The sequence below is a fragment of the Mugil cephalus genome, chromosome 11 (assembly GCF_022458985.1).
Source record: "Mugil cephalus isolate CIBA_MC_2020 chromosome 11, CIBA_Mcephalus_1.1, whole genome shotgun sequence".
NCBI classification, from domain to species: Eukaryota; Metazoa; Chordata; class Actinopteri; order Mugiliformes; family Mugilidae; genus Mugil; species Mugil cephalus.
The window spans coordinates 7,124,994-7,149,918 of record NC_061780.1 but is presented as its reverse complement, the minus strand read 5'-3'; the positions used below and the strand labels follow the sequence as shown (position 1 = coordinate 7,149,918).

Below are 24,925 nucleotides of genomic sequence, written 5' to 3'. Positions count from 1 at the left end.
TAACATAAACATTGGTGTAAATTAGCAGAGGTTCATAGAGTGTAATACTTACATTAATCAAAAAGCCAAATGACGGCAAAGCAGCATGAGTGGAGTTTGTGGTACATCGGAAAAACTAAGGTCTTGCTATAGTGAGGCTAAGGTTCGATTCCCATTAATCTTTCTCATTTAGTTTATTGTTATAATATATTTTAGTCATAATCACATATACATGTAGTGTAGTTGAACAGGAATATGCATGGCAAATCCAAGTCCCAAATAAGCTTGAACCAGTAAGACACGTCTTGATTGTATTATATTTTATTGTCCACTAGATGTCACAACCGAGCGCCGTGTCATTGAAACTTCCAGTAATGAACCTTTTTTTGAATCAAGTGTGGAAGCTTCAACAAAGCCTCGATTGGCCATCACTAATATATATTTATATATATATATATATATAGTTATAAAATTGGACTGACAAAGCACAGCTACTCTGTCGCTTGCATTACCAGAAGCAACATATGTATTTGTTAAAGGAAAGTAATTATCACAAGAATGTATAAAAGGAGTCAAGACTAGTTTGGCATTTCCAACACAGTTATCCAACAGTTGTCAACAGTGAGAACGATGGCTTTAAGTCAGTACGATAGGAGGAAGTCCTCACTGATTGAAGTTTTAACATTTTCATCTGCAGCAGTCAGCTTGTTTGAGGAGACTTGACCAGGCACTTGGTGGTGTCTAAATGCATAAGTCTTAACAGCCGGAAAATTTTGGAGTATTGGGGAGTAAGAAAACACAATGGAAACTCCTGAGCAAGTCCCAAAACTACAAAGAAGTCAAACAATCTGCCAAAATCTACAACACTTGAGATCAAATGATTATAAATCAGTACAACAGATAAAAAACACATTTCTACGTGATTTTAGACTCAAGGCAACAAGCACATCAAAGCAGCAGGCTAGTTAGTGAGTGAGTGGTCCATCTATACTAACAAAGAGTAGAGAATGTGACATGGAAGAAGAAAAACACTTCAGCAAGGACAAAAGTCAACATAGATTTTTCCACCACAATGGTTTCACTGCACTTTGCAGGTAACCCTCATAACTTGTTGCTTTCAACCACTTCCTTTCCCTTCAGTCTTAAACAATAAAAATCCTTCATCGTTACAGTTCTGAAGGCAGCACTCAGCTATGTACATGCATCTACTGTGACACAAATACAATGAAAAAACTCAGCTGTGGTTAGTACAAGAATATTCCCATGCACAGAAACTATGAGGTGAAAAAAAAAGGTTAGCGAGAGTTGAGGCAGACGACTCATGTAGATTAAATGTAGAATATGCACAGCATTAGTATTTGTTGTGGGCTCTCTCGTCACTTCTCACAAAGAAACGTTTAGATTCCTCAGACTTAGAGCCTACAGGTGAATGCTCCGACAAGCAGAGCACAAAGGTGTGTTGTATATGTGTTGCAGTGAGAAGAGTATTGTCAAGGAGAACAGCAGCACTTGGGAGATGGGCTACCTGAATCAGCATGCATGGTTTGTATTACTTGATCAACTGAAAATCACAGGAAGACATCTGAACTCCAGCTGAAACGTATCCAAATGTTTTCCATTAAAAGGTAAAGAACATCAGAACATGGACCCAGTTCCTCAGCAGTGCACACCAGTGAAAACATACATGCACATAATCAATGAGACAGAGCTATGGTGTCTACAGAATCAATACAGTGGCGTGTTCGTGGAGCTTTTACGCTCACTCTCTTCTTAATGCACACGGGCGGTCTTTCCCGTAACCTGCAAGTACAGTGAGAGAAATATGACATGGTCAGAACTCGGCTCTAGCTGGCGAGTGTCAAAACCACATTTCCATGCACCAGTGTACCTGGGAGATGTCGATCCCGGTGAGTTTCTCCACGGCGGCCGGCAGCTTGGTCATGATGTCGAGCACCTCTCCGGCCAGTTTGGCAGCTCCCACCTCTGAGCCACCGCTGGACACCATGGTGACCTTCTGGGCTGCAGACAGAGGCTTGCTGATCTCCTCTGCCATCTGCACGGAAAGACGCATCAGCAGAATTATTACACAGAACAGGACATCTCCAGAGTAAGGAGTAAAATTTAATCAAGTCATTTAATTCAATAGGGAAAAGCAGAATTAAATTTTTGACGTCAATAAAAGGCAGTGGGAGCATCAAACAGACCAGTGGCAGTTTTTCCAGCAGCATGTCCACCATGGCTCCCTCCTTGTACTGCTTGAAGGCCTCTGCCTTTTTGGCCATCTGCTCGGCCTCAGCACGGCCCTTGGCCTCCATAGCAAAGGCCTCTGCCTCACCTCTCATCTACATGAACACACACGCAGATAGGGGCAGTTAAGATTAGGATTAAAGTGTAGATGACTAAATCAGCAGTTATAGACAGAGAAACAAGACAAGAGGATACAAATGATATAGAAATGCAATGCTTAGAAAGAAGCCATGTTTAACAGATGAGGAAAGGAGGAGATATTTTCAAAAAGCAATAAAGAAATGTGGCAGAGCTCACTCTGATGGACTCGGCCTCGGCCTCAGCCTCCATGATGAGCTGCAGGCTGAGGAGAGAAGAGAAACTTAGCTTCTGTGCAAACTGCTCGGTGTGATTTTGACAACACATTAGGGCCTAGTGCTCACCGCTGTGCTTCGGCCAGCTTCTCGAGTCTGTATTTCTCAGCATCTGCAGGCTTCTTAATTTTAGCCTCCAGCTCCTTCTCCCTGCGGATGATCTCCTGCTCCTGCAGAGTAATCTGCTGTGTACGCTCCACCACCTGAACCTGCATTGTCTCCTCCTCAATCCGCTGCTTGGTCTTGGCCACCTGACATGGTAAGCAGAAGAAAAGGGAAACACAGCTTAGCTTTCAGTCAAAATGTGATCAGATATGATTTAAAACCTGGACTACATGCTGACCAGCCATAATACCTGAAGCATGGCCCTGAACAGATAACTGTACCTGAAGCTGATAGGCCATTTCAGACTCTGCCTTCTTGGTGTTGACCTCAACATCATAGGCTGCTTTCTTCAGCTCGTAGTCCCTCTGGGCTTTTGCCATTTCGATCTCATTCTTGTACTGAGCGGACACCTTCTCCTGCATTGCGTGTGCCTCCTGTAAATAGAAGCAGCAGGACAGAAATAGAAATGGTAGTTCGCATCAACAAAAGCATCATTCTAATCTTCAGGTACTCCTTATGAGGAAATAAGCAGGATCATGATGAAGACCATCACTATTCACCCTGATAACAGCATCCCGTTTGTATTGAGCCTCTCCAATCCTGGCATCCTTCTGCACCTGGGCTGTTCTGGCTTTACCCAGTGAGTGAAGGTAGTCCTGCAAACACAAGGAGTGACAATCTACTATGAGACAACCAATTAAAAGGATGGCAGTGCATTAGACGAACAACAAAAGATGATGTGTTTACCACAGAAGCACTTAGGGCTAATTTATCTCTACTGTAAAGAGCGGCTGGTGCTCAGCTGAGTCAGAGACAGTCAAAATCAATCACTGTAGTACACTGCTATAACAGGAAATTATTTCATACTGAAATCTTTCATGTAAAAAATGTGTGGAAACATTACAGAATTCAGCTGTTTTCCTGTGTGTAGTGTCTTCAGCATTAGTGGAACATGACCTCAAAAAGACATAACGTACCTGATCATCATGAACGTCTTTGAGCGTGTAGCTGACAACACCGATGCCCATGTTGACCAGGTCAGAGGAGGCTACTTTGAAGACCTGCTCAGAAAACTTCTTACGGTCCTGGTATATCTCCTGCACACAGAGAGAGATATACATTATATAGCATACATGTATATATGTGTGTGTGTGTGTGTGTGTGTGTGTGTGTACATATATATCCATTTGAGGACATCACTATACTAACCTCCACAGTCAAATGGGCAATAATGGCTCTCTGGTGTCCCTCCAGTGTCTCCAGTGCAATCTGAGCAACCTCAGACTCAGACTTGCCCATAAACATCTGACAAGCAGTGGCCAACATCTCCTTGTTCTGGCCCTGGATCTTCACCTGGGAGAAAAAAAGGTGTAAATAAGTGTGCAGTAGGTTTCCCAACAGGGGAGCAATATCTGATGTTAAGTACAGATTTTGTGTACTAAGTTAGTAGCATAAAAATTAAAATAACATTTGCCGTAAAAACTCCTGGTCCATCCAGTCACAGACCTTTCCACCTTTTCAATGGCTGTCTTTCTTCCTTGTTAGGAAATAACCTCCAAATTGAATTGAACACGGATACAATATGTATGTATAGTACTTAGTTTTAATGTATTTTAAATTATACCAAACGCTTTGCACCAGTTTTAGAATAATCACACCACAAATACACGTTCCCCTCCCTTAAGGTTTAGCCATATGGCGACCTGCACACCCAATAACACTTTTCTGTAGAGGTGTTAATTTTAAAAGCCAGTTAAGTACTTTTATTGATGCAAAATATTTTTATATTACAGAAAATTAATGTTATTTTTCAAGAATTTGTACATCTACATTTTCGTCATGCAGTTCATGCAGAGCTTACCTGGGCAATACCAGTGACAGAGATAGGGACCCCATGACGAGTGTAGACTTTGTCACTCTTCACATTTAAAGTCAGGGTGTTCAGTGTGATTCTGAGAAGAATACATTAAAAAGAAAGGTGTAAACATAAAATAAAATAAAATAAAAGGCATTGCATGAGCCAGCAATATCATTTAAAAGGTAGAGATTGATTATAGAGGTTGAAACTTGTATCACCTCTGGATCTGTTGAATACACGGGAAGACAAACACTCTTCCACCAGCAATCATAAGAGGTGGAGAACGGCCAAAGCCTGGAGAGAAAGAGGAGCGTATAACATAAATATCACACGTCCATTCTGTACCATACAGCTGGTTACTTATAAAGTGAGAGACCATAGTTCAACTTGCAGCAGTTCACAACAATATGCGTGACACAATCCATTCATCTTCAGTCAAGACAATGGAGCAAGGAGGAAAATTCCTTTCTTGCTCATTACTAAATGGCAGTAATGTCAGTAGTTGTTGCACAAACTCATCTTAAGACATGTAATAACTGAATTACTCACAGGACACAAGTTCACTTGTTCATTGTACACAAGGCATTACTGACACAATTCACTTGTAAATATCATTACGGCAAATTAGTTATTACACAATTTCTAACATCACAGAACCTGAAATGTTTCATAGCCCAGAGAAATATTCTGTTCTTCTATTTACAAATGTGAGAGATATTAATGCATCTATTACCAGACACCACCATAGCTTCATTGGGTCCGCATGTGTAAAACATCTTCAATCCTTAAGACAAAAATTTAAGTGTTAATTGTACAGTTGGCAAAGAATAACACTGCATGAACGGGTTACAATTACATAGATGCTAAACACTGAAAGAAAACAGTTATTTCAGAGTTCAGAACTCAAATTGTACATAATGTACTCTGATGAAAACTAATGCATAGACCACTAAATCTTACTATTCTGATTGGTTAGATTTAACTGAGACAGCAAATGACTTGCTCATTTTGGAGGCTGTGGTTTGTAGCACGAAGGGAAATACTTCTTGTTTTTCCAACGTACGTTTCTATTCTCTGTTTTAGTCCGTGTGTTAAATAACCGAAACACTTCAGTGTATAAATCCATATGGTTTATGGTTTATGGTCCTCCAATTTGATCATACAGTTGTGTTCATGTTAACGTATCCATAACATTAATAGTTACTAAACGAATGAAAAACACATGTCACCGTCAATCATTTCAGCCAAAGCCCCAATTTAGTCCCATGTTTTCGGTAAAGTCATTGCTCCTCCCTCTCCTATAAACCCGATATGAAGCTGATCGGTCATACTCCCAATTGTTTAAAAAAAAAAAAGAAAAAACACGTATGCTCAATCATTAGTTGGGGCAACAAATAAAACAGCTGCACTCAAACTATGATAATGAGACGTGCACTGACGTCAAATGAAAACGAAGTAACGGTGTGGGAATAAAGCTAACCTGGATGCTAACGTTAGCTCGTAGCTCGCTGGCTGTTAAATGGCAGCTGAATCGAGTCTGAGTACGGCTGAACGATTTAACAAGAGTCTGGATTTAAAATCACAATGAAACGCTGAATTACACGTCGAACCGATTGTTATGTTTAACTTACCGATAGCCGTTCAGACACCGTGGAAGAAAAATTCAGACTCGGTTTTCTGTTTGATAGGTTCAGGTTATTGCCCCTGAATTGGGATCACAAAAATGTCCGAAGCAAGCGCTCAGTGACCACGCCTATCCTTCTCCATAACGACGCGGTCGCCCCCTAGTGGTACACATGTAAACTGCATTATTATTCAATTACGTTATTGTTATGTCATATTATATCATGTTATTAGTTCATTCATTTTCTGTAACCGCATGTTCTCTATATTATATTATATTATATTATATTATATTATATTATATTATATTATATTATATTATATTATATTTCTTTTGCTGTATAACAATCGGACCACTAAATTACAAACATCTCTCATTATAATATAGTCAGCATCTGCTCCCTGCTGTCTCAGCAAAGTTGACAGCAAAGTCTGACCTTAAATTCTTACATGAGATATTTCTGCGCCTTATTTGTGCTTTGAATGTCAGATCTTAAAATAAGGATGCATCATGTACTGGCAAATTGCTCACCTCTCATGACTGTCCTGCAACAGTCATAGTAAATATACACTTTCATATGTTATGCATTTGTAAATGACATCCTCTGGACCTTTCTGAGTAATGGCCGAGAATAGGTTTAGTTTATTCTGTGAGATGTGAACTAGCCCTGGAAGTATCAAACTGACCAGCGGCATATTCCCCTGCATCATGTTGACTCTGGCTTTATTTTTGTACTGCTTGAAGGCCTTGCCTTTGATTATCTGCTCTGCCTCACTATAGCCCTCAGAGCCTTTGCCTTGCCACACGCATGGACAGAAACACATGATACAGTTAAGATACCCATGAAAGAGGAGATTACTTGGTAACAGGGTTGGAGTTTTTTTTTTGCTTCAGAATTTTTTTTCTTATTATTTTTCTTGTTATACTGTCCCGTGTACTGTACTGATATAGTTGAACTAAAATTATCTTGAATCTTAACCTACTTGGATTTAAACATGCTTTCCTTCTATGTCAGCGAGGCTCTTTTAAAAAACGTCCAGCAGCAGTTTATGTTATGTTCTGTAATCCGCTGTTGAAACTATAATCTGATCATTTAACAGAGTGGATTTGCTTCTGTTTTACCGCACTGTCTGATGAAAGCTGGGACCAGAGGCCTGACTACTTGTACCCCCTGTTTCTCACAGCCTGACTTTATTTCTTGAAGGAATTTGTAAAAGCAGTTATGCATATATGCATAACTACTTTACTGTGAGACTGTGTCAGCAGATTTATTATGTCAACATCGCACACAAACATGGACAAATAGCCAAAAAATGTAAAGCTAAGGGACTTCTGCTAAGTAGGCATCTTAGCTGTTGTTTCTACATCTGGTTTCTTCTGCAAATGAATAAATCCTGTGTGATGATTTGTGAGACTGTTTTCTCTATATACAACCCAGTATATTTTGATATTATTCGATAAGGACCATGTTTGTGACTCACTTCTTGCCCCAGGATTTCCGGGAATGTCTGCTCTCTGTTTTCATATACTCGGATGATTATATTTTGATTTTGATAGCTGAAGCAAACTGTAACTGTAATGTGTCATCCTCGGTATTTCTGGAACACAGCTGGTAAAATTCGGCCCAGTCTCTCGATCTGATTTCCACTCCCTGATCTGCTGCAGTGTCGCTCCTCCCCCTCCCGTCATTGGGCCTGGGTCTGTCGGTCCACTCAGCCAATCTCCGTGCGCAACAGCTGGGTCTGGGTCTGGCCACGCCCGCTACCCGTCCCCATCCTTGTTCTGGAAACCCTCCAACATTATAAATCCTTTGTCCGGCACGCTCACACAAGTCTGCGGTCGGCTCGTCGTGCTCGCGGAGTAACGTTTTATTTGCGCGTCGCTGTTAAGCTTAACGCATCCATTATGAGGGAAATTGTGCACATCCAGGCCGGCCAGTGCGGCAACCAGATTGGTGCCAAGGTAAGAAAATAAATTACTGAGAATTAATGTATTACTTTATAAAATTAACTATTCAGTCAGGCTGCTCAGATAAAAAGGTTATTTAGATTTTTTTTTTTTTTAGTAGTTGGTTTATTATATATGAAGACAAAGGACGTATTTGTTCTCAGTGCGTAAATAATAATAATAAAAAACTTTCACACAGATTATATATTATGTCAGCGTTTAAAACTGATCAATGAATCCGAACACATCACACATAAACAATAAAAGCTTGGAGATGGTGCTTTTCTGACTGATTCTTGTGCACTGCGGTAACTGGTGGGTGGGTGTGGAGCTCATTCACATTGAAATAACGGTATAACGGGGCTCTTGTGTCTCGGTGGGTTTTGTTCAGACAACACCGGGCGTGTCTGCGTCTCTAGGCTGTGGATTCAGCTGACCTCAAGACATTGTCTGGGACGAGAAAGAGAAAGAAAAAAAATCTATCTATTCTTCACTTGTCAGAGCCCTTCAGTCTGAGGAGCCTGCACTCTGGTTTCTTTGTCTTACACAGGCAGATATGACTGGTATTCCAGACAATGAGTGGGTTGCTGGGGTGAGAGGCCTAGATATTTCTCCCCACGTATGACTGATGGATCAATATCCCATATCGATTAGATTTTATTTCTGCAGGCTGTATGTAGAGGCAGACAGCAGTTAAAGGGGGTGAGAGAGCAGCTGGAGCTGTGGAAGGGTGTGGCATGGATAATTGGTAAAGAAAGAATATCTTCTCCCCCTTTCAAAATGGCTGTTTGCATTTTTATAAAGGCATCTTCTGCACCCTGTGAAAGAAAATTAACTCATTTACCATTTTTTGTTCTATTGTATGTCATTTTCAACCATAATACAGAATGATTGTCTGCACAGTCTCTGTCTCTGTACCATGCACCACCCACCCAGTCTACAGTAACAACCGCTGTCTGCTACAGGAGGTCTTCCTGGCCCATTATTATCCCTGTCTTATTGTCTCCCTTTGTTTCACAACTGATCATTTGCCACAGACAGCAGATGTGTAAGTAGGACCATACTGGAATCTTGGCCTGGTATTCAGTTATTAAAGAGCACATTAACAATGTCCCATATTTCACAGGATGCATCACTGTTGGCATGATGCTCTAATGACAGAGATGACCATGTCCTGCAAAGCAGAGCCTTTCTCAATAATCAATGTCTTTCCTCCACTAACCAAATTAGGAGTAGGGTGGGGGAGGAATGGAGGAAACAGCTGATGCACATTGGCTGAAGTCACTGGATTCTCATTTGACTTAATGTGAAGTGGTCACAGTGTCTTGATAAAATATATCAAATATTTGCAAGAAATAAGCACAACCGAGACAACTTTTCAGTTGTTACCAGTTGTGCACATTTATATCATTTTTAAATCCAGAGTTAAGTTTCTGTCTTTGTGTCTGCTGTCTGTAGTGTAAAAATATCTATTGATAGCTCAGTAGTAAGGATCCCTATTCATTTCCATTCCCTCTGAACGCATCATTGACTCGGATGTCCAGAGGATATGATTGACAGATTTGCTGAAGGGCTATATTGTGTTGAATCAGGTCAGGGTGGGGCATCACTTTTCTGCCTATTGTCCTCATTCATTCAGTGCAGTCATTTCTGTTCTGATAACCATCTATAGTGTCACATATACAACTCACTTTCTTTTCTTTTAGTTGCTCTTTTTCTTAGCACTGCGCTTCTTTGTTCTGGTGTGCTCCCCCATATTAAGGTCTCTTGGTCATTTTTGTTTTACATGGTCTTATTTAAATGACATGATCCTTAGTCCATAGCTGACTCACAATCTCTTAAGCACTGAGCTGCTATACACGCTGCTTATCCAGATTATTCTAAATCCCCCTATTGCTGCTTTTTGCAGAAAATCACAGGCTAAATCACAAAAAAGCCTGAGTTGGAGGGTATCAGAGAAATATATGCATGAAAATGAGTATGCCACAGTCATACTCATAGATTTAGTGCATGCACACTCTTTAAGGGCTGAGTGTGGTCTTTAAAGAGGGAGCAACACATGAATGCAGATTTGAAGACAATTGGCGTCTTCACTGTAGTGTGACCTCCTACAAATAGAGTTTATTTTCAGCTTAGCCCCCAGTGTGATCTGTAGCTTCTTTGTGCTTGCTCCTCTGCATTTTACTTAAGAAAGAACTCCATTCTGCTAAGTCATCAGTTGACAGCTGTGGAAATATTAACAGCTGTGTTGCAGGGAATGGTTACTGTTCAGATGTGGCCTGCTGAAATGGGAAAAATCTTGTCATTACTATCGAAATACAAAAATGCAAACCCACTGCTGTTTTCCTCATTTAAAGTTTCTGGCTCCACCAACAGCATAATCATTGGAGAAATGCATACTTTCATTGCAAGTAGCTGTCATGTGATACCTTCCATTTTGTGTCTGCAGTTCTGGGAAGTGATCAGTGACGAGCACGGCATCGATCCCACGGGAACTTACCACGGAGACAGTGACCTGCAGCTGGACAGGATCAGTGTTTACTATAATGAGGCCACAGGTTAGCTGCAAATTGATTTATACAGTAATGAAGTTATATTACATGCACATATTTTCAGCTTTTAGACATGATATGGTAAGATAATCCTTTAATCCCACAGTGGAAATCCCAAAATATAGCATTCCACATATTATTGCTGTCCCATGCCTTGTATTATATATCCAAAATAAAGAAACTGAGCTGATATGCTGTTTTCCCCCTCTCTTCTCTCTCTTTCTCTTCCTATCTTCTCTTTCTTGTGAAGGAGGTAAATATGTACCTCGAGCAATTCTGGTGGATTTGGAGCCTGGAACCATGGACTCTGTGAGGTCTGGTCCCTTTGGACAGATCTTCAGACCTGACAACTTTGTGTTTGGTGAGTTGAACGACAACATAGATCATATTACTTACTGACTAATCAAGGTTTATGTACAGCGGAAATGAATGAAGACCTGTGTGTCCCACCTTTCTCTTTCAGGTCAGAGTGGAGCTGGAAACAACTGGGCCAAAGGTCACTACACAGAAGGAGCTGAGCTGGTGGACTCAGTTCTGGATGTGGTCCGCAAAGAGTCAGAGAGCTGCGACTGCCTGCAGGGCTTCCAGCTCACCCACTCTCTTGGTGGGGGAACTGGATCTGGTATGGGAACCCTGCTCATCAGCAAGATCCGTGAGGAGTACCCTGACCGTATTATGAACACCTTCAGTGTGGTGCCTTCCCCCAAGGTAACATAATCTTGTGACAGCAATTTTTTTGTTTCTCTTTAATTGCTTTTGCCCTTTCTTCTAAAAATCAAGAGACTGAATAACAGTTCTGTTTATTTGCACTCTTAGGTGTCAGACACCGTGGTCGAGCCTTACAATGCCACCCTGTCAGTCCACCAGCTTGTAGAGAACACAGATGAAACCTACTGCATTGACAATGAGGCTCTTTATGACATTTGCTTCCGTACTCTGAAACTGACCACGCCTACCTACGGAGACCTTAACCACTTGGTATCTGCCACCATGAGTGGAGTCACCACCTGCCTGCGTTTCCCTGGTCAACTCAATGCTGATCTACGCAAACTGGCTGTCAACATGGTGCCTTTCCCCCGTTTACACTTCTTCATGCCTGGCTTTGCTCCCCTAACCAGCAGGGGCAGCCAGCAGTACCGTGCCCTCACAGTCCCCGAGCTCACCCAACAGGTGTTTGATGCCAAGAATATGATGGCTGCGTGTGACCCACGTCACGGCCGCTATCTGACAGTTGCTGCCGTGTTCCGTGGCCGCATGTCTATGAAGGAAGTTGACGAGCAGATGCTCAACGTGCAGAACAAGAACAGCAGCTACTTTGTTGAATGGATCCCCAATAATGTCAAGACCGCCGTCTGCGACATTCCACCCCGTGGCCTCAAGATGGCTGTCACTTTCATTGGAAACAGCACAGCCATCCAGGAGCTCTTCAAACGCATCTCTGAGCAGTTTACAGCCATGTTCCGCCGTAAAGCCTTCTTGCATTGGTACACAGGTGAAGGTATGGATGAGATGGAGTTCACTGAAGCAGAGAGTAACATGAACGACCTGGTGTCTGAGTATCAGCAGTACCAGGATGCCACCGCTGAAGAAGAGGGTGAATTTGAAGAGGAGGCCGATGAGGATGCTTGAAGATGGAGATGTGAAGTTCAATACACGAATGCCAAGTCAAAGCGAGCAAAGAGGAAAAACCATGAGTAGCCAAGAAACCCACATAGTGTCAACTACCTTGCTAGAATCTAACTTTAGCGTACATTAGAAATCCCATGTCATTCAATGCCAATAAAGTTCTTACATGAAAAAATGTTTTCCCTTCATTTATGTGTCCATATAAACAATGAAACAACAATTCAGTGATTAAATTTCAATCACATTTCAAATAAATGTCAAGTGAGTACTGTAGTGGAAAGTACTGGTACAGCTATGAAAGAAACACTGCATTATAAAATTGCTAAATACATTCCGAGGGATTCTGAGTGCAGCCATGCAAGAGGTTTCTACTCCATTGCTGTCCTGCTAGTATTATTAAGGGCACACTACCAATCGCAATATGAAAGGCAGACCAGTTTTTCCTTCTGCAGAAAGCCACATTCACCACAACTATCCCGGTGCTGGGCAAAAGTCAAGCCAAAGAAGGACATTAATTTCAGGGTTAGGGGTTTCAGGGTTATTTGATCTTAATATACAACTCCAAAAAGTAGTACAGTATTCGATGGCTGAGTACAATACCATTCCATGCACTAAAACCAACGCAAGAAAGGATTTTATGCTTGTAGATTTGGAATTCCTGTGACACATGCTACCTCACATAGGAATAGTAGCTTTTTGTATAAGTGTATTTGTTGAGACAGTTATGTAGACTCCATACTGTTCATTTTGGCCAGAGCATACAGCAAAAGTTAGTCGGAGACGTGACGCACACATGAGTTGCAGTACCCTTATCCTTTATTGTTTTCTCCAGCCCTACATGTATTCCCATAAAATAGTGGGAAGAATATTTTCTCTTGAGTACAAAAAAACTTGGTAGCCTAATAGTGTATACTTCGAACGAATATTGCATTTATTTAATGTAACTACAAGTTATCACAATTTCGAGAGTAATCCTGCCTATTATACACGTACTGTTTCTTTAAAATACACGTTAACGGCGCGAAATATGATGTATGAACAATGGGCGTCGAGAATTTTTTTACTCCAATCAGAAACGAGTTACGGACGCAGGACGTTTCATTGACCAATGAAAACGGCGTCTAGTGTGAGTGACAGTTATATTACCCAATCGTCTGTCGTTTAGTTGCCTTGACTGGGCGTGGCCAATTTTTACCAGGAAATGCATGGTCGGTTTTGTTTATCTGCTTTCAGCAGGGCGAGACGTGGGAAGGTGGGTATAAAAGTACTATTCATTTCGATAAAAAACTAATTCCAGCATAACTAAATTCAAAATACTAAGCCCATGTGCCCCTTGAAGCAATTCAAAGTTTATCAGCTCGCGTTTCCGTACTTCCTTTATAGTTTTCAAGGTAATTGCCATGAGGGTTAATTTCCACGCTCATTTCTTGAAAGAAGAGTTTACGGTTGAGCCATTTTGACAATAAATATGAATTTTACGTCAAGTGGAGAGTTCGGTGTGACATTAAATTGTGATTTTGACTCAACAAACAGGCGGTTAACATATTATATTTCGATGTTGACCGGGAATGGTATGTGCTGTAACGGGTATTGACATATCACGACACGTTTCATAAAAGTTAACATTTTTCTCTGATTATGCCCATGTTACCAATCAGATGTTAGCGAGAATGCACCGTAAAAGAATAGATAAACTGTTAACGGACCGCGATGAACGTTAAGCGAACGTTAGCCAATTAGCCACCTCGGCTAACCTTAGCAGTATGGACCTGCCTATGGTAAGGCCAAGGTAAAGCAAACGCTGTTGGAATTAGACCTATGCTACATACTTAGTGATAATTGTTCTGTGTTTGTGTACAACAGTCTCTTCGTCTTACGAAGAAATGGATGCTACTCAGGTGATCTGTGACTCAATCTTGGAGTCAGACGAAGAAGAACATGAAGAAGAGAATGAAAACGAGAGGCAGCCTGTGGCTAAACTGTGCATCTTAAAAAATGAACACATCCCTGAGATAGGTGAGTGGCTTACTTCTGCTGTAACTGCACATGACACACACAAACACCATCAATATGTGATTCTTATTATGGATGCTGTCTGTCACCCAGAATTGCCCCTCTTTTTGGGCGACAACGTGCTGGGACGTGACCCAGGCTCTTGCACCCTGCCCTTGCCAGCAACCTCGGTATCAAAGCGGCATGCTATCATCTCCATCATTGTCTACCGGAGAAGAGGTTGTCACAGTGAGGTGGACATGGAGGCTTTGGTTTGGGACCTAGGTAGCATGAATGGGACCCGTAAGGGCCGCTTAAAGTTGACTCCTAATGTACGCTACGCCCTCAGTGAAGGTGACAGTTTGGTGGTGGCGGATATCCCATGTAAGTTTGTCATCTGCAGTGCAGACTCTTTTCAAGTGGAAACGAAGACTCCTGTTAGCATCAATTCAGGACTAAATGGCAGATCGCCAGATGCCTACGGAGAAAAGTTTGGGGAAATAAGCTCAGGCAGCAAAAAATGTGCCAACAATGATTCAAAGGCTAGGTTGTCATTACAGAAGACTCCTGTAGGAGCCGGTTGCCTGTCCTTTGAGCAAACTCCGACACAGCCACAGGGGACACTGGTCCCAGAATCTGACTCAGATTCAGACAGTGAAAGAGGGCGGGGCGGAGGAGACAGAGGACATAAGGCCTTAGGTATGTAAAGTTTGTAAATACACATGCAAATTGAACCCCTTTTCCATCTTGTATAGATTTCTCTTTATTGTCTTTTACAGTTCCCAATTCTGAGTCCCATCAATCAAGTCCAACATGTTCGACATTCTTGAGTCCCTCAAACAAAATTGTCCCTGAAAGGTATATATTCTTTATAGTACAGCTATACCAACTTTCACTTCTTAGCTATGCTCAACGCTCATTTTTCACTTGTTTACAGTGAGGATGAAAGTCCCATCACACCGTCCTCCTCCACTAAAAATAGGCCGTACAAGCATGTCAGTTTCAGCACGGACGAAGCTGATGTTGATTCCGGACGACAGCAGCTGAAGGCGCCTACAATTGTGAATGACAGTGAAGAGGAAGAAAGAAGGGAGGAGGAAAGAGCAGCACAGGGAAGGACAAAGTCTAAGGAGAGTGGACAACATGTTCCTGCAAAAGAGGAAAGCAATGTCAGTCTTGATGAAATGCCTGTGTCTACACCAGCAGTCTTAAAAGATGTGATCCCTGCGTTTAGTGTGGACAGTGACACTGACATGGAGGAAGAGGAGGGAATTGTGGTCTCTGCCGGGCCTGTGACCTTGAACACAAAACAACAAGTTGACCAACAACCAAACACAGTTCAGTTTCACATGGACAGTGATACAGACATGGATGAGGATGATGAAGTCTCAAATGAAGCGCCCAAGACTCTGCCTTCCTCTAATGAAAATACCAAACCTCCTCATGTTATTGCTGTTATTCAGCCTGAGGGCATCACCATGGACAGTGACACTGATGTAGATGATGATACTGCTGTGTCAGATGCCACTAAAGTAAAACCCACATTGTTTCAGAATGCACACACAGCTGACTCAGATGATTTCCACCTAGACAGTGACACAGACGTTGATGAGGAGGAAGAAAAGGGGGGTCGTGAAGCAAAAAATAGAAATTCTAAAACACATGAAACACTCACCAAATTAGATGTAAAGTTAATTGTACCTGAATCTGCTACTGCTGCTTCTGACAGTCTGCATCTAGACAGCGACGTGGATGGCAAAGCTATGGCTGCCGACGGTGAATCCTTGGTGGCTGCTGCTATAACAGAATCATGCGCGATTGCAAATGCAGGAGCTGGTTTGGATATTCTGTCCGACAGTGACACAGATGCAGAGGAGGATTCTCCTGTGGTTTTACCTGTTGGTCCCACAGCTCCGTCAGTTCCTTCTGGCACAACATCAGAAGCTCTTCAGGCAGGTTCTGATGCAGACACAGATGTGGATGAATCCAGCGTGTCCCCTGCTGAGGAGGAAACCAAACCAGCTGACCTTATAATGGACAGTGGTACAGATGTGGATGACAAGGATGCAGATGTTGGGGAGGGTGGTGAGGACCAGATCCCTCGACTGCGCAGAGAAAATACACCTGGGTCACTGGTTCCACTTCTGCTAAACTGCTCTACTCCGATAACAACGTCAGGTAACCCAGTTTCAAATAAGAACCCAATGCACTGAATGTGGAGTGCAACAATGTGATTAATTATCATATCTTGTTTTCTTTTCAGTCATCAGTCCAAAGTCCAAGATAATTGGTCTACTAGCATAAGTTGCACAAAAAAAGCATCAAATACTCGAACCTTAGGGCATTCAGCATTTATGCTTAAACATCTGCACTATTAGCTGCTAAATCAATGTAATTTATAATAGAACAGTTTTTGTTTCTCATTGATAGTCAATACTTCCACCATCATTTCAACATCTTACATAATACATGTTACATAAGTTAATAATTTTGTGAAGACTTTATTTTTTCATATATGCTAATTCAACATCTTGCATTTTAACAACTGAAAAATCTTGTCGCATAACAAAAGGCTCTTGAATGAAATTGTACTGCTGACATTTAAAGATAAATGTAAACAATGATGTAGAGAGTAAGAGTATATGATATTTACAACAATGTCTGCTTCTAAATGACCATAGTAATCAAGAGATGCTAAAAATGATAGTCTCTTTACATAATCAAAGACAGGAAAGCTTATACAAGTTTTAGTGTTCCATTTAAAGTGGATTTCAGTTTCTCACTTTGGAGACTTATCGTTGATCCACTGTGTAAAAAGCTTGTTGTTAACATGAGATAAAAGTATATTTAAATGATATTTTAATTTTGCCTTTTAATCTTCGCTTTGGTTTGTTTTTTTCAGGAGAAGTGGAAGACATGGAGACTCAGGCTTTTACGAGTTCCTCACCAGGGGCATTTAGGTGTAAGTGAATAACTTTGAGTAGAGTCAAAAGTGTCTGCTTTCAAAAAACTGGTGTTATCACAGGGAAGGTATTTATTTTATATGTACTTCATCCTCTTTGTTCCTCAGGGGGAGGACCACCTGCCCTAAGGCCTGTAGTGTTGTCTTCCTGCTCAGACAGCCAGGAGGATGAGGACTTTGTTGTGGCTGAGACACAGTCCTTTGTCCTTCAGGGCAGAGATCGCATGGAACCAACCCAAGACTTTGTGCAAGATTCTCCTGGTGACAGAAAAGATGATCAGTCCAGCAGAGACGAGTCTTTCCAGCTGGGATTGTCTGACAGCAGTCATCTGCAGTGTCAGGACCGAGCTCTCACCACTGAGAGCACCCAAGCTTTCATCTCGGTGGAGGGTGGTGTGAATCTGGAAGCCGCCTCAGCTGCAGAAGGGACCTCTGCAGAGAATGACGCAAACCTGGAGGACACACAGGCCTATGGAGCCAATGAGGGGCCAGACAGATGTTCAGTATTACCTGAAAAGGGAATGCAGATAGATTTTGCCCTAGAAGCAACACAGGCTTATATTTCAGAGCCCTGCAGTGATCCAGATGATGACATAAACGAAGATGAGATACAAAGCGGTGCTACTACTGACACTCAGTCTTCAGACCTTACCACGTCACCTACTCTTGCCATGGCTGAAACTCAACCAGTGGCTTCCTTTGTGGGAGAGGAGGATTTGGCAACAGATGATCCTGTTTTCTCTGCGCATGAAAGTACGCACACAACATTAAATGAAACAGAAGAGAAGCCCTTCAGTGAAGCTCTGTCTATATCTGAAACTCAGCCCATGCCTAAAAGTGATGACGAGAAAAGCGTTGATGAAGACTCATTTCTGGGTCCACGAAAAAGAATAGTAAAGCGGCTTGAGATTGAAGAGGAGCAGACTCAGCCCATCTCTGCATTATCACCCCTTGCTGAAACCCAGCCATTGCATGTTGATGAAAAGCAGCCGATGGCTATATGTGAAGCTGATGAAAGTGATGATGCAGACCCGATGCCAGGCCCACGAAAGAGAAAGGCCAAGCGGCTTCACCTTGAAGAAGAGGAGACACAACCGCTGACAAATTGTGAATTCTCTGTTGCTGAAACTCAACCCATGACTTCATATGCCGGTGATGATGATGATGATGATGCGGATGTTCTGCCAGGCCCACGGAAACGGAAGGCAAAGCCACTGCAGCTTGAAGACGAGACACAACCCCTGACTAACTCTGAGACCTCTGTTGTTGCAACTCAGCCAGTAGTGACAAGTGAAAATGAAGGAAGCGATGATGAGGACTCAATTCCATTAACACGTAAAAAAAAAGCAAAACAGTTGCACATTGAAGAAGAGGAGACACAGACACTCATTCATTCTGATGGCCCTAGTGTTGAAACTCAGCCCTTGGATGCATGTGAAGATGAGCAAAGTGGTAAAGAGGACTTGACTCCATGTCCCAAAAGAAGAAAAGAAAAGCCACAGGAACGTGAAGAAATGCAGACACAGCCTCTCACTAGTTGTGATGTCTCTTCTGTAGAAACCTGGCCAGCAGTGACAGGTAAAGATGATGAAAGTGATGAGGAAGACGCAGTTCCATGTCCACAAATCAGAAAAGCAAAGAAGTTGGAACTTGAAGAAGAGCAGACGCAACCACTCACTAATTCTGAAGTGTCTCCTGCTGGAACTGCGCCATTGAAAACTAAAACTGGCACCCAGGCTCAGAAAGGTAAACGTGGTCAATCTGAGACTGAAATCATGGCCAGTGGTGTTAGAAATGTAAGAGAGACAAGAGCAAGATTAAGAGAAAAGGAAGAGCAGATGGAGTGTTTTGTACCTACCCGGAGACGGACCAGAGGGGAAAATAAAACGTTGCCAAGCACGAGCGGAAGGAGAGGAAAAGTCAGGCCTGATGAGGATAATAACAGTGAGGAAGAGACAGAGCAGGCTAAGCAGTCAAGAGAGAAAGCAATTATGAGGCAACAGATGGAAGATGAAAAGGATAAAAGGACTAAAATAGAGAGAAAAAAGCATTCTCTAAATAAGAGCCTGATAAAGGAACATGAGAAAGATGTTTCAGTGCAACAAGAGAAAGAAGATACTGATAGCGAAAGGAGAGAATACAATGAAAGGGAAAGAGAACAGGAAGAGATGAAAAGACGGCAGAGGAGTAAAGAAGAAGAAGAAACATTTGACAATGAAAAAAGACTGAAGGAAGAACAAGAACGATTGCAGGCGGAGAAAATACGACTTGAACTGGAGAGAGCAGAAAGGGAAAGGAAAGAAAATGAAGAAAAAGAAAGACTAGAGATTGAAAGGGTAGAAAGAGAAGAGAAGGAGAGGCTGGAGAGAGAAGAGAAAGAAAGATTAGACAGGGAAAGAAAGGAAGAAGAAGAAAAGGAAAGACTAGAGATTGAAATGGTAGAAAGAGAAAAGAAGGAGAGGCTGGAGAGAGAAGAGAAAGAAAGATTAGACAGGGAAAGAAAGGAAGAAGAAGAAAAGGAAAGTCGGAAAATTGCAGAAAAGGAACTTGAAGAGCAACGTGAGAGGGAGAGGAAGGCTCAAGAACAAACAAGACTGGAGAGGGAAGAAAAGGAAAGGGAGGAAAGAGAGAAACAGCAGAAAGAAAAACAATTAAACGACCAACAAGAAAATGAGGAAAGGGACGAGGCCAAAGCCCCTCAAAGAAGTAGAAGAGCAACCAGGAGAACAATTACTGCCCAGTGTCCCACAGAACAAGAGCAAGGCCCAGCCATATCAGCTGAGGGTTTCCCAGCGATGAGAACAAGGTCTCGCTCTAACTCCTCTAACTCTGTCAGCTCAGAGAGGTCTGCTTCAAGTATGACCATGCAGGAGAGCAAGGGAAGAGGAAGAGGACGAGGACGAGGAAGAGGACGGAGGAGGACCAGCCAGACAGCCGCTCCAGGGCCCTCAGAACAGGACATTCGCCCTCAGGGACTTCTTTCGAGGTCCAACTCATCAAACTCCCTCAACTCTGAGATTTCCAGCTGTAGTGTGAGCTCTCACAACAGGGGAAGAGGAGGTAGGCAGCGAGGAGGAGGAGGGAAGAAGACAAAACCTGACCCAGACTCTGTCTCTCCTCTCAGCAGTAATCAGAATTCAGCTCCAAAACCTATACCCAGAGGCAGGAGAGGCAGGAAAGTAGAAGAATCCTCCAGTGATGTTAACCATGAAGATGATAAAGACAAGGCCAGTTCTCAGCAGCCTGGTACCAGTAGGGGGCGACGACAAGCCAGTTCAAATAGCTCTGAACCTACAGATGCAGGTGAGGAAGACCAGTCAAATGAACAGAAAGGTCGTGCCAGTGATGAATCTCTTCTGGTTAAAAAGAATGTGAGAGGCAGAGGTAAGAAGGAAGTAAAGAGTGAAACTGTGGAAGAAGCAGCTCCTAAAGTCAATGTCGGTGATGAGGCAAAAGAAAAAAAGAAAACAAGGAAGAGTGAGTTGGAGGTAAATGTGGGAGAAGAATGTAGCCTTGGCGCAGAGAACGACCAAAAGGCTGAAGCATCAGAGGAACAGGAACAAAATGAAACAAAAGAGGAGACTTCTGCTAATGTCCAAGTGAAAAGAAAGGGCAGAGCATCCAACAGCCAAGCAAAGAAAAATGCAAAAGAATCTCATCCCCAAGTGAACACAAATGAAACAGAGGAAACAGAGGAAGCCCCCACGGCGAAGAGAGCCAGAGGTCGAGCATCGGTGGTCCTGAAAAAGAAGACTGACGGGCTACAAGAAAGCGGAACTTCTGTCACTCCCATGAACCACGATGGAAATGTGCAGACATCAGAGGTGACTTGAATACTTTTAAACATACCGTACAAGTAGTAGACTTGAGAAGGTTTGGTGTAAACTAAAACACATTGATGCTGAAAGGTAAATCGGATGAAATGGAAAGCTGAGCAGAACATAATTAGTATTCAGGAATTTATCTTGTGAAGGCTTTTACCTTGGCTAAAGGCCACTGCGTGTTTGTCTCAGTGAGTCAGCTTTTCCAGTCCTCATAATGCACTACCATCTACAACAGGGACCTTACAAGTTTCCGCCACTCTCTCAACAAGAGCAGTCTAATCTGCTCTGCATTGCCATCAATACACTAATGAATTAAGTGGTCAGTGGTCACTTCCTACTCTTACATTTTATGGTTGTTACGGTTTCTAAACCCCTTCTATTCTTTTGTATTTTGTTTGTATTTATTATATTGGCCTTATGCCTTCGTTCTTACACTCTTGTACTTTTACTCCATTCTCATACCCTTTCCTCATTCCATCTCCCCTTCCTCACCCACTTAACAGCCCCAGACTCCAAATGCTGGTGTGTCCAGGAAGCGGCAGGGTCCTGCAAACTCCCCTCCTGTGGCAAAGAGTCCTCGCTCCTCCTCCACTTCTCAGGTGGCTGGTGGTCAACTACAAACTTCCTGCCAGACCTATAAGGTCCGTGTTTGTATTCGTAAACTTATGTATGTGTGTGTATATATATATATATATATGTATATGTATATATATATATATATACATATATATATATACATATATATATATATATATATATATATATATATATATATATATATATATATATATATACACATCACCTTAATCTGGGAAAGAAACCAAATTATTTAAATGTAATTTTGATATTGGCTGCACGAAATCAGCCAAAATCACGGTTATTATTTAGAAGGAAAGAGAATTCAGTTTGAATCAAGTACAGGAAATGTCCATAAATTGCACAAAGAAACATAGTAACAGTAACTACAAACACATGAATTTTCAACCACATTTCCCATAATCTCTCACTAAACTGGTGATGTTATCAGAAATCTGTACATTAAACCTCTTGTGGGTTAATATATAAATATAATATGTAAATATGTTAATATGTACACTGAGCAAAAACTGATGTTTTGAGTGGATGCTTCCATTTTCTCAGGTGCTGTTTACAGGTGTTGTGGATGCAGCAGGTGAGAAAGTGTTGGCTCATTTAGGAGGCAGCATGGCTAAAGGCGTGGCGGACATGAACTGTCTGGTGACAGATAAAGTACGCAGGACTGTCAAATTCCTGTGTGCGGTGGCTAAAGGAGTCCCAGTCGTCACCACGGACTGGCTGATAAAGGTTTGTTTCCATAGCAGCGGTTAGAAAACTTGACATATTAATGCCGAACACTCAAATAAATACTCCTCTTCTCTGCGTTTCAGAGTGGCAAAGCTAGGAGCTTCCTGTCTCCTAGTACTTTCTATGTAAAGGACCCAGAGCAGGAGAAGAAGTTCAATTTCTGCTTGCAGGACTCTCTGAGGGTTGCTAACAGTCAGCCTCTCTTACAGGTACGCGCTCGTGGCTTTAATTTTTCAGAGCTGGAGGATGATAGTGTGTGGTACTGCCCCTTGACAGATGGTGCATGGGTGGTGGGTAATACCGCTGGTGAGAATATCGAGTCATAGTGTTGACTCATCCTCACCCTGTGTAACCTCTGATACCTCCATGCATTGTTTTGATATTGGCTGCATTGATATTGTTGAGTAAATCTCAACACGTCGATTGTTTATTAGCACGCTGTGTCTGGTGGGAAGTTGTGTTTAGGTCTCATGTATCATGTTTCTAGGTGCCCACTGTTTCGTCAAAGCTGCAAAGTAATACTTTGATACAGTATAATATGCTAGTATGCACATCTTGTACCAAATTACATTTCCAAGCATCATTTATTGATTTTCTTCATCTTCCTTTCAGAGACTGAATAAAAATAGACGTGATATTTGTTACATGTTGTGTACTTTGTCCTCTTTTTGTCAGGGATATAAGATCCATGTTACAAAGTCAGTGAAGCCGGAGCCAGTACACATGAAAGAGATCATTTCCTCCAGTGGAGCTACCTTTCTAGCAAAGATGCCGTCTTCTCATAAGGTGAGTTTACCCCCTTCTCCTGTTCCACATTAAGTACATGAGCATTAAATCGTGGCACAGTGTCGTCACTGCAGCTTGCATTATGTTTTACCTTATGTCACCTTGCGCTGTCTTAGCCTCAGACTGTGGTGATATCCTGCGAGGAAGACTGGCCGCTGTGTGGGCCGGCTGTATCAGCTTCTCTCCCCATCGTCACTGCGGAGTTCATTCTCACTGGGATCTTGCAGCAGAAAGTTGACTTTCAGACCCACATCCTTGCTCCTCCTGTAGCTGCCCTGCAGCCTGCAGGAGGCAGAGGAAAAGGCAGGAGGAAGGTGTAGTATCTGCTGAAGAAGAAACAGCTGTATGAATGTATTTCCCATATGGTGAAAAATGACCATTTCTGTACGTATACTTTCAGCGTTGTACATGCACCGTATCACTCTTCTCTTCTCATCTCATCTTCTATCACCACTTGTCCTCTAGAGGGTCACGGGGGGCAGTTGGAGCCTATCCCAGCTGTCATATTACTGTTCTCCAGAAACAATATTTGGAGAGTAACAAGCAGAAAAGCTTGTAGAGACGGGCCAAAACATGAAAATGTGCTCATTGTCGTTTCTTACATTCTTATCTTTGGTCTTGGAATAAATGTAGTTACTAAAGCTACATAAACTGTTGCTGCTTTTCAGGGTAATAAATAATTACCCACTAATAATACTTGTCACTTTCCCCTCTGCTCCAAGTCTCACTTTTACAACAACAGGAATTAACTCTGCTAAACTGCTGCTACTCTCTATGTGTGTGTTTCAGCGCAATCAGTGACGTTGTATGTATACATCATGTTTGGATGGTTTTACTGTTTTGACCCGCACCAGTTATTGCAATCAGTAAATGAAATAACCGTTTCCTGTCCTGATGAGAAGTTCATAGTGCCTTTTATCCATACACAGTCATGGAACTAGTGTGTCTGTTGTTCCTGCCTCCATTAACCACCACCACCACCACCAACTCCATTAAGGCCTCATCCAATCATGTAACTCCAGGGAGAGTGAGACAATACAAGCACCTGACTGCTGATGCTGTTTCTACATCAATATCTTATGGTGTTTTGCGTTTGTCCACTCTATGTGTACATGTCATGTTCAGTAATGGCCAGTAAACAGACCTCACATTTGTTTTTTGTTTTTTCCCTGTAAACTCTATGCCTACCTGTGCTATGTCACTGGTGTTTTAAAGATAGACTCATTAGCTTGTAATTTACGACTATTAATTTTGCTAGTGACTTAACATGAAGTTTGTATTTCTAGAAAATCACGACATTTGTCTGTATTACCCATGTAAACATTAGCTGTGACTTAATTTATTTACTTGTCGTAGACTTTTTGAGTGTTCAGGTATCTGGTTTTGTTTATGGACCTGAATGATTGAGTTAAAAAATAAAAAAGGGACATAATAATAATAACAGGAAAATTATTTTAGCAATGTGCTGTGTTTCTATGGTGTATCTAGAAGCTTTCAACCAAATCCAGACCTGCTGATATTTCAAAGTTCAAGAAGGAGTTTTTAAGCTTAAAAAAAAAGCTTTTTTTTAAACATTGCAGATTTTGTACTGATCACCATCTCTCAACACGGTTCAATGAATGTCCACGCTTTTTCTGGCATTTTGTTAAAAAAAAAAGAATAATTTTATTCTGTGATTAAATGACAGTGTAAGCAATAAATAAACGACCCTTAAACACACCGTTCTCTCGTCATTTTCAAACGATGC

The 24,925-nt window shown here is 41.9% G+C and overlaps 3 protein-coding genes across 3 annotated transcripts; 2 read left to right on the top strand and 1 right to left on the bottom strand.

The window, feature by feature from the left end:
• Window positions 1-284: 284 nt before the first annotated feature.
• Window positions 285-6,322, bottom strand: flot1b (flotillin 1b). Its single transcript, XM_047598706.1, has 13 exons — window positions 6,174-6,322; window positions 5,276-5,326; window positions 4,761-4,836; window positions 4,546-4,636; window positions 3,894-4,037; window positions 3,662-3,781; window positions 3,245-3,340; window positions 2,966-3,118; window positions 2,649-2,830; window positions 2,524-2,569; window positions 2,184-2,321; window positions 1,868-2,032; window positions 285-1,779 (listed from the first exon to the last, which is right to left on the bottom strand). Exons 2-13 carry the CDS (start codon window positions 5,316-5,318, stop codon window positions 1,750-1,752), a joined length of 1,284 nt encoding a protein of 427 aa, XP_047454662.1. The 5' UTR covers window positions 5,319-5,326; window positions 6,174-6,322; the 3' UTR covers window positions 285-1,749.
• Window positions 6,323-7,956: 1,634 nt separating this feature from the next.
• On the top strand, window positions 7,957-12,424 carry tubb5 (tubulin, beta 5). Its single transcript, XM_047597962.1, has 5 exons — window positions 7,957-8,128; window positions 10,563-10,671; window positions 10,916-11,026; window positions 11,129-11,373; window positions 11,482-12,424. The coding sequence occupies exons 1-5, from the start codon at window positions 8,072-8,074 to the stop codon at window positions 12,292-12,294; spliced, it is 1,335 nt and encodes a 444-aa protein (XP_047453918.1). The 5' UTR covers window positions 7,957-8,071; the 3' UTR covers window positions 12,295-12,424.
• Window positions 12,425-13,494: 1,070 nt separating this feature from the next.
• mdc1 (mediator of DNA damage checkpoint 1) lies at window positions 13,495-24,841 on the top strand. The gene is made up of 12 exons (XM_047597961.1): window positions 13,495-13,543; window positions 14,155-14,307; window positions 14,398-14,982; window positions 15,063-15,141; window positions 15,221-16,461; window positions 17,186-17,245; window positions 17,354-21,069; window positions 21,573-21,710; window positions 22,210-22,392; window positions 22,476-22,601; window positions 23,068-23,178; window positions 23,295-24,841. The coding sequence occupies exons 2-12, from the start codon at window positions 14,175-14,177 to the stop codon at window positions 23,496-23,498; spliced, it is 6,576 nt and encodes a 2,191-aa protein (XP_047453917.1). The 5' UTR covers window positions 13,495-13,543; window positions 14,155-14,174; the 3' UTR covers window positions 23,499-24,841.
• The last annotated feature ends 84 nt before the right edge of the window (window positions 24,842-24,925 follow it).

What these genes read in the sequence shown, in the direction of transcription:
- mdc1 (XM_047597961.1), top strand. Translation starts at nt 14,175, where the DNA reads ATGGATGCTACTCAGGTGATCTGTGACTCAATCTTGGAGTCAGACGAA. An exon ending in GAAATGTGCAGACATCAGAG is followed by an intron (nt 21,070 to 21,572) that starts GTGACTTGAATA and finishes CCCACTTAACAG; the next exon opens with CCCCAGACTCCAAATGCTGG. An exon ending in AGATGCCGTCTTCTCATAAG is followed by an intron (nt 23,179 to 23,294) that starts GTGAGTTTACCC and finishes GCGCTGTCTTAG; the next exon opens with CCTCAGACTGTGGTGATATC.
- flot1b (XM_047598706.1), bottom strand. Translation starts at nt 5,318, where the DNA reads ATGTTTTACACATGCGGACCCAATGAAGCTATGGTGGTGTCTG. An exon ending in TTGCCCATTTGACTGTGGAG is followed by an intron (nt 3,782 to 3,893) that starts GTTAGTATAGTG and finishes CTCTGTGTGCAG; the next exon opens with GAGATATACCAGGACCGTAA. An exon ending in CCGAGGCCGAGTCCATCAGA is followed by an intron (nt 2,322 to 2,523) that starts GTGAGCTCTGCC and finishes GTGTTCATGTAG; the next exon opens with ATGAGAGGTGAGGCAGAGGC.
- tubb5 (XM_047597962.1), top strand. Translation starts at nt 8,072, where the DNA reads ATGAGGGAAATTGTGCACATCCAGGCCGGCCAGTGCGGCAACCAGATT. An exon ending in GCAACCAGATTGGTGCCAAG is followed by an intron (nt 8,129 to 10,562) that starts GTAAGAAAATAA and finishes TTGTGTCTGCAG; the next exon opens with TTCTGGGAAGTGATCAGTGA. An exon ending in ACCTGACAACTTTGTGTTTG is followed by an intron (nt 11,027 to 11,128) that starts GTGAGTTGAACG and finishes TTTCTCTTTCAG; the next exon opens with GTCAGAGTGGAGCTGGAAAC.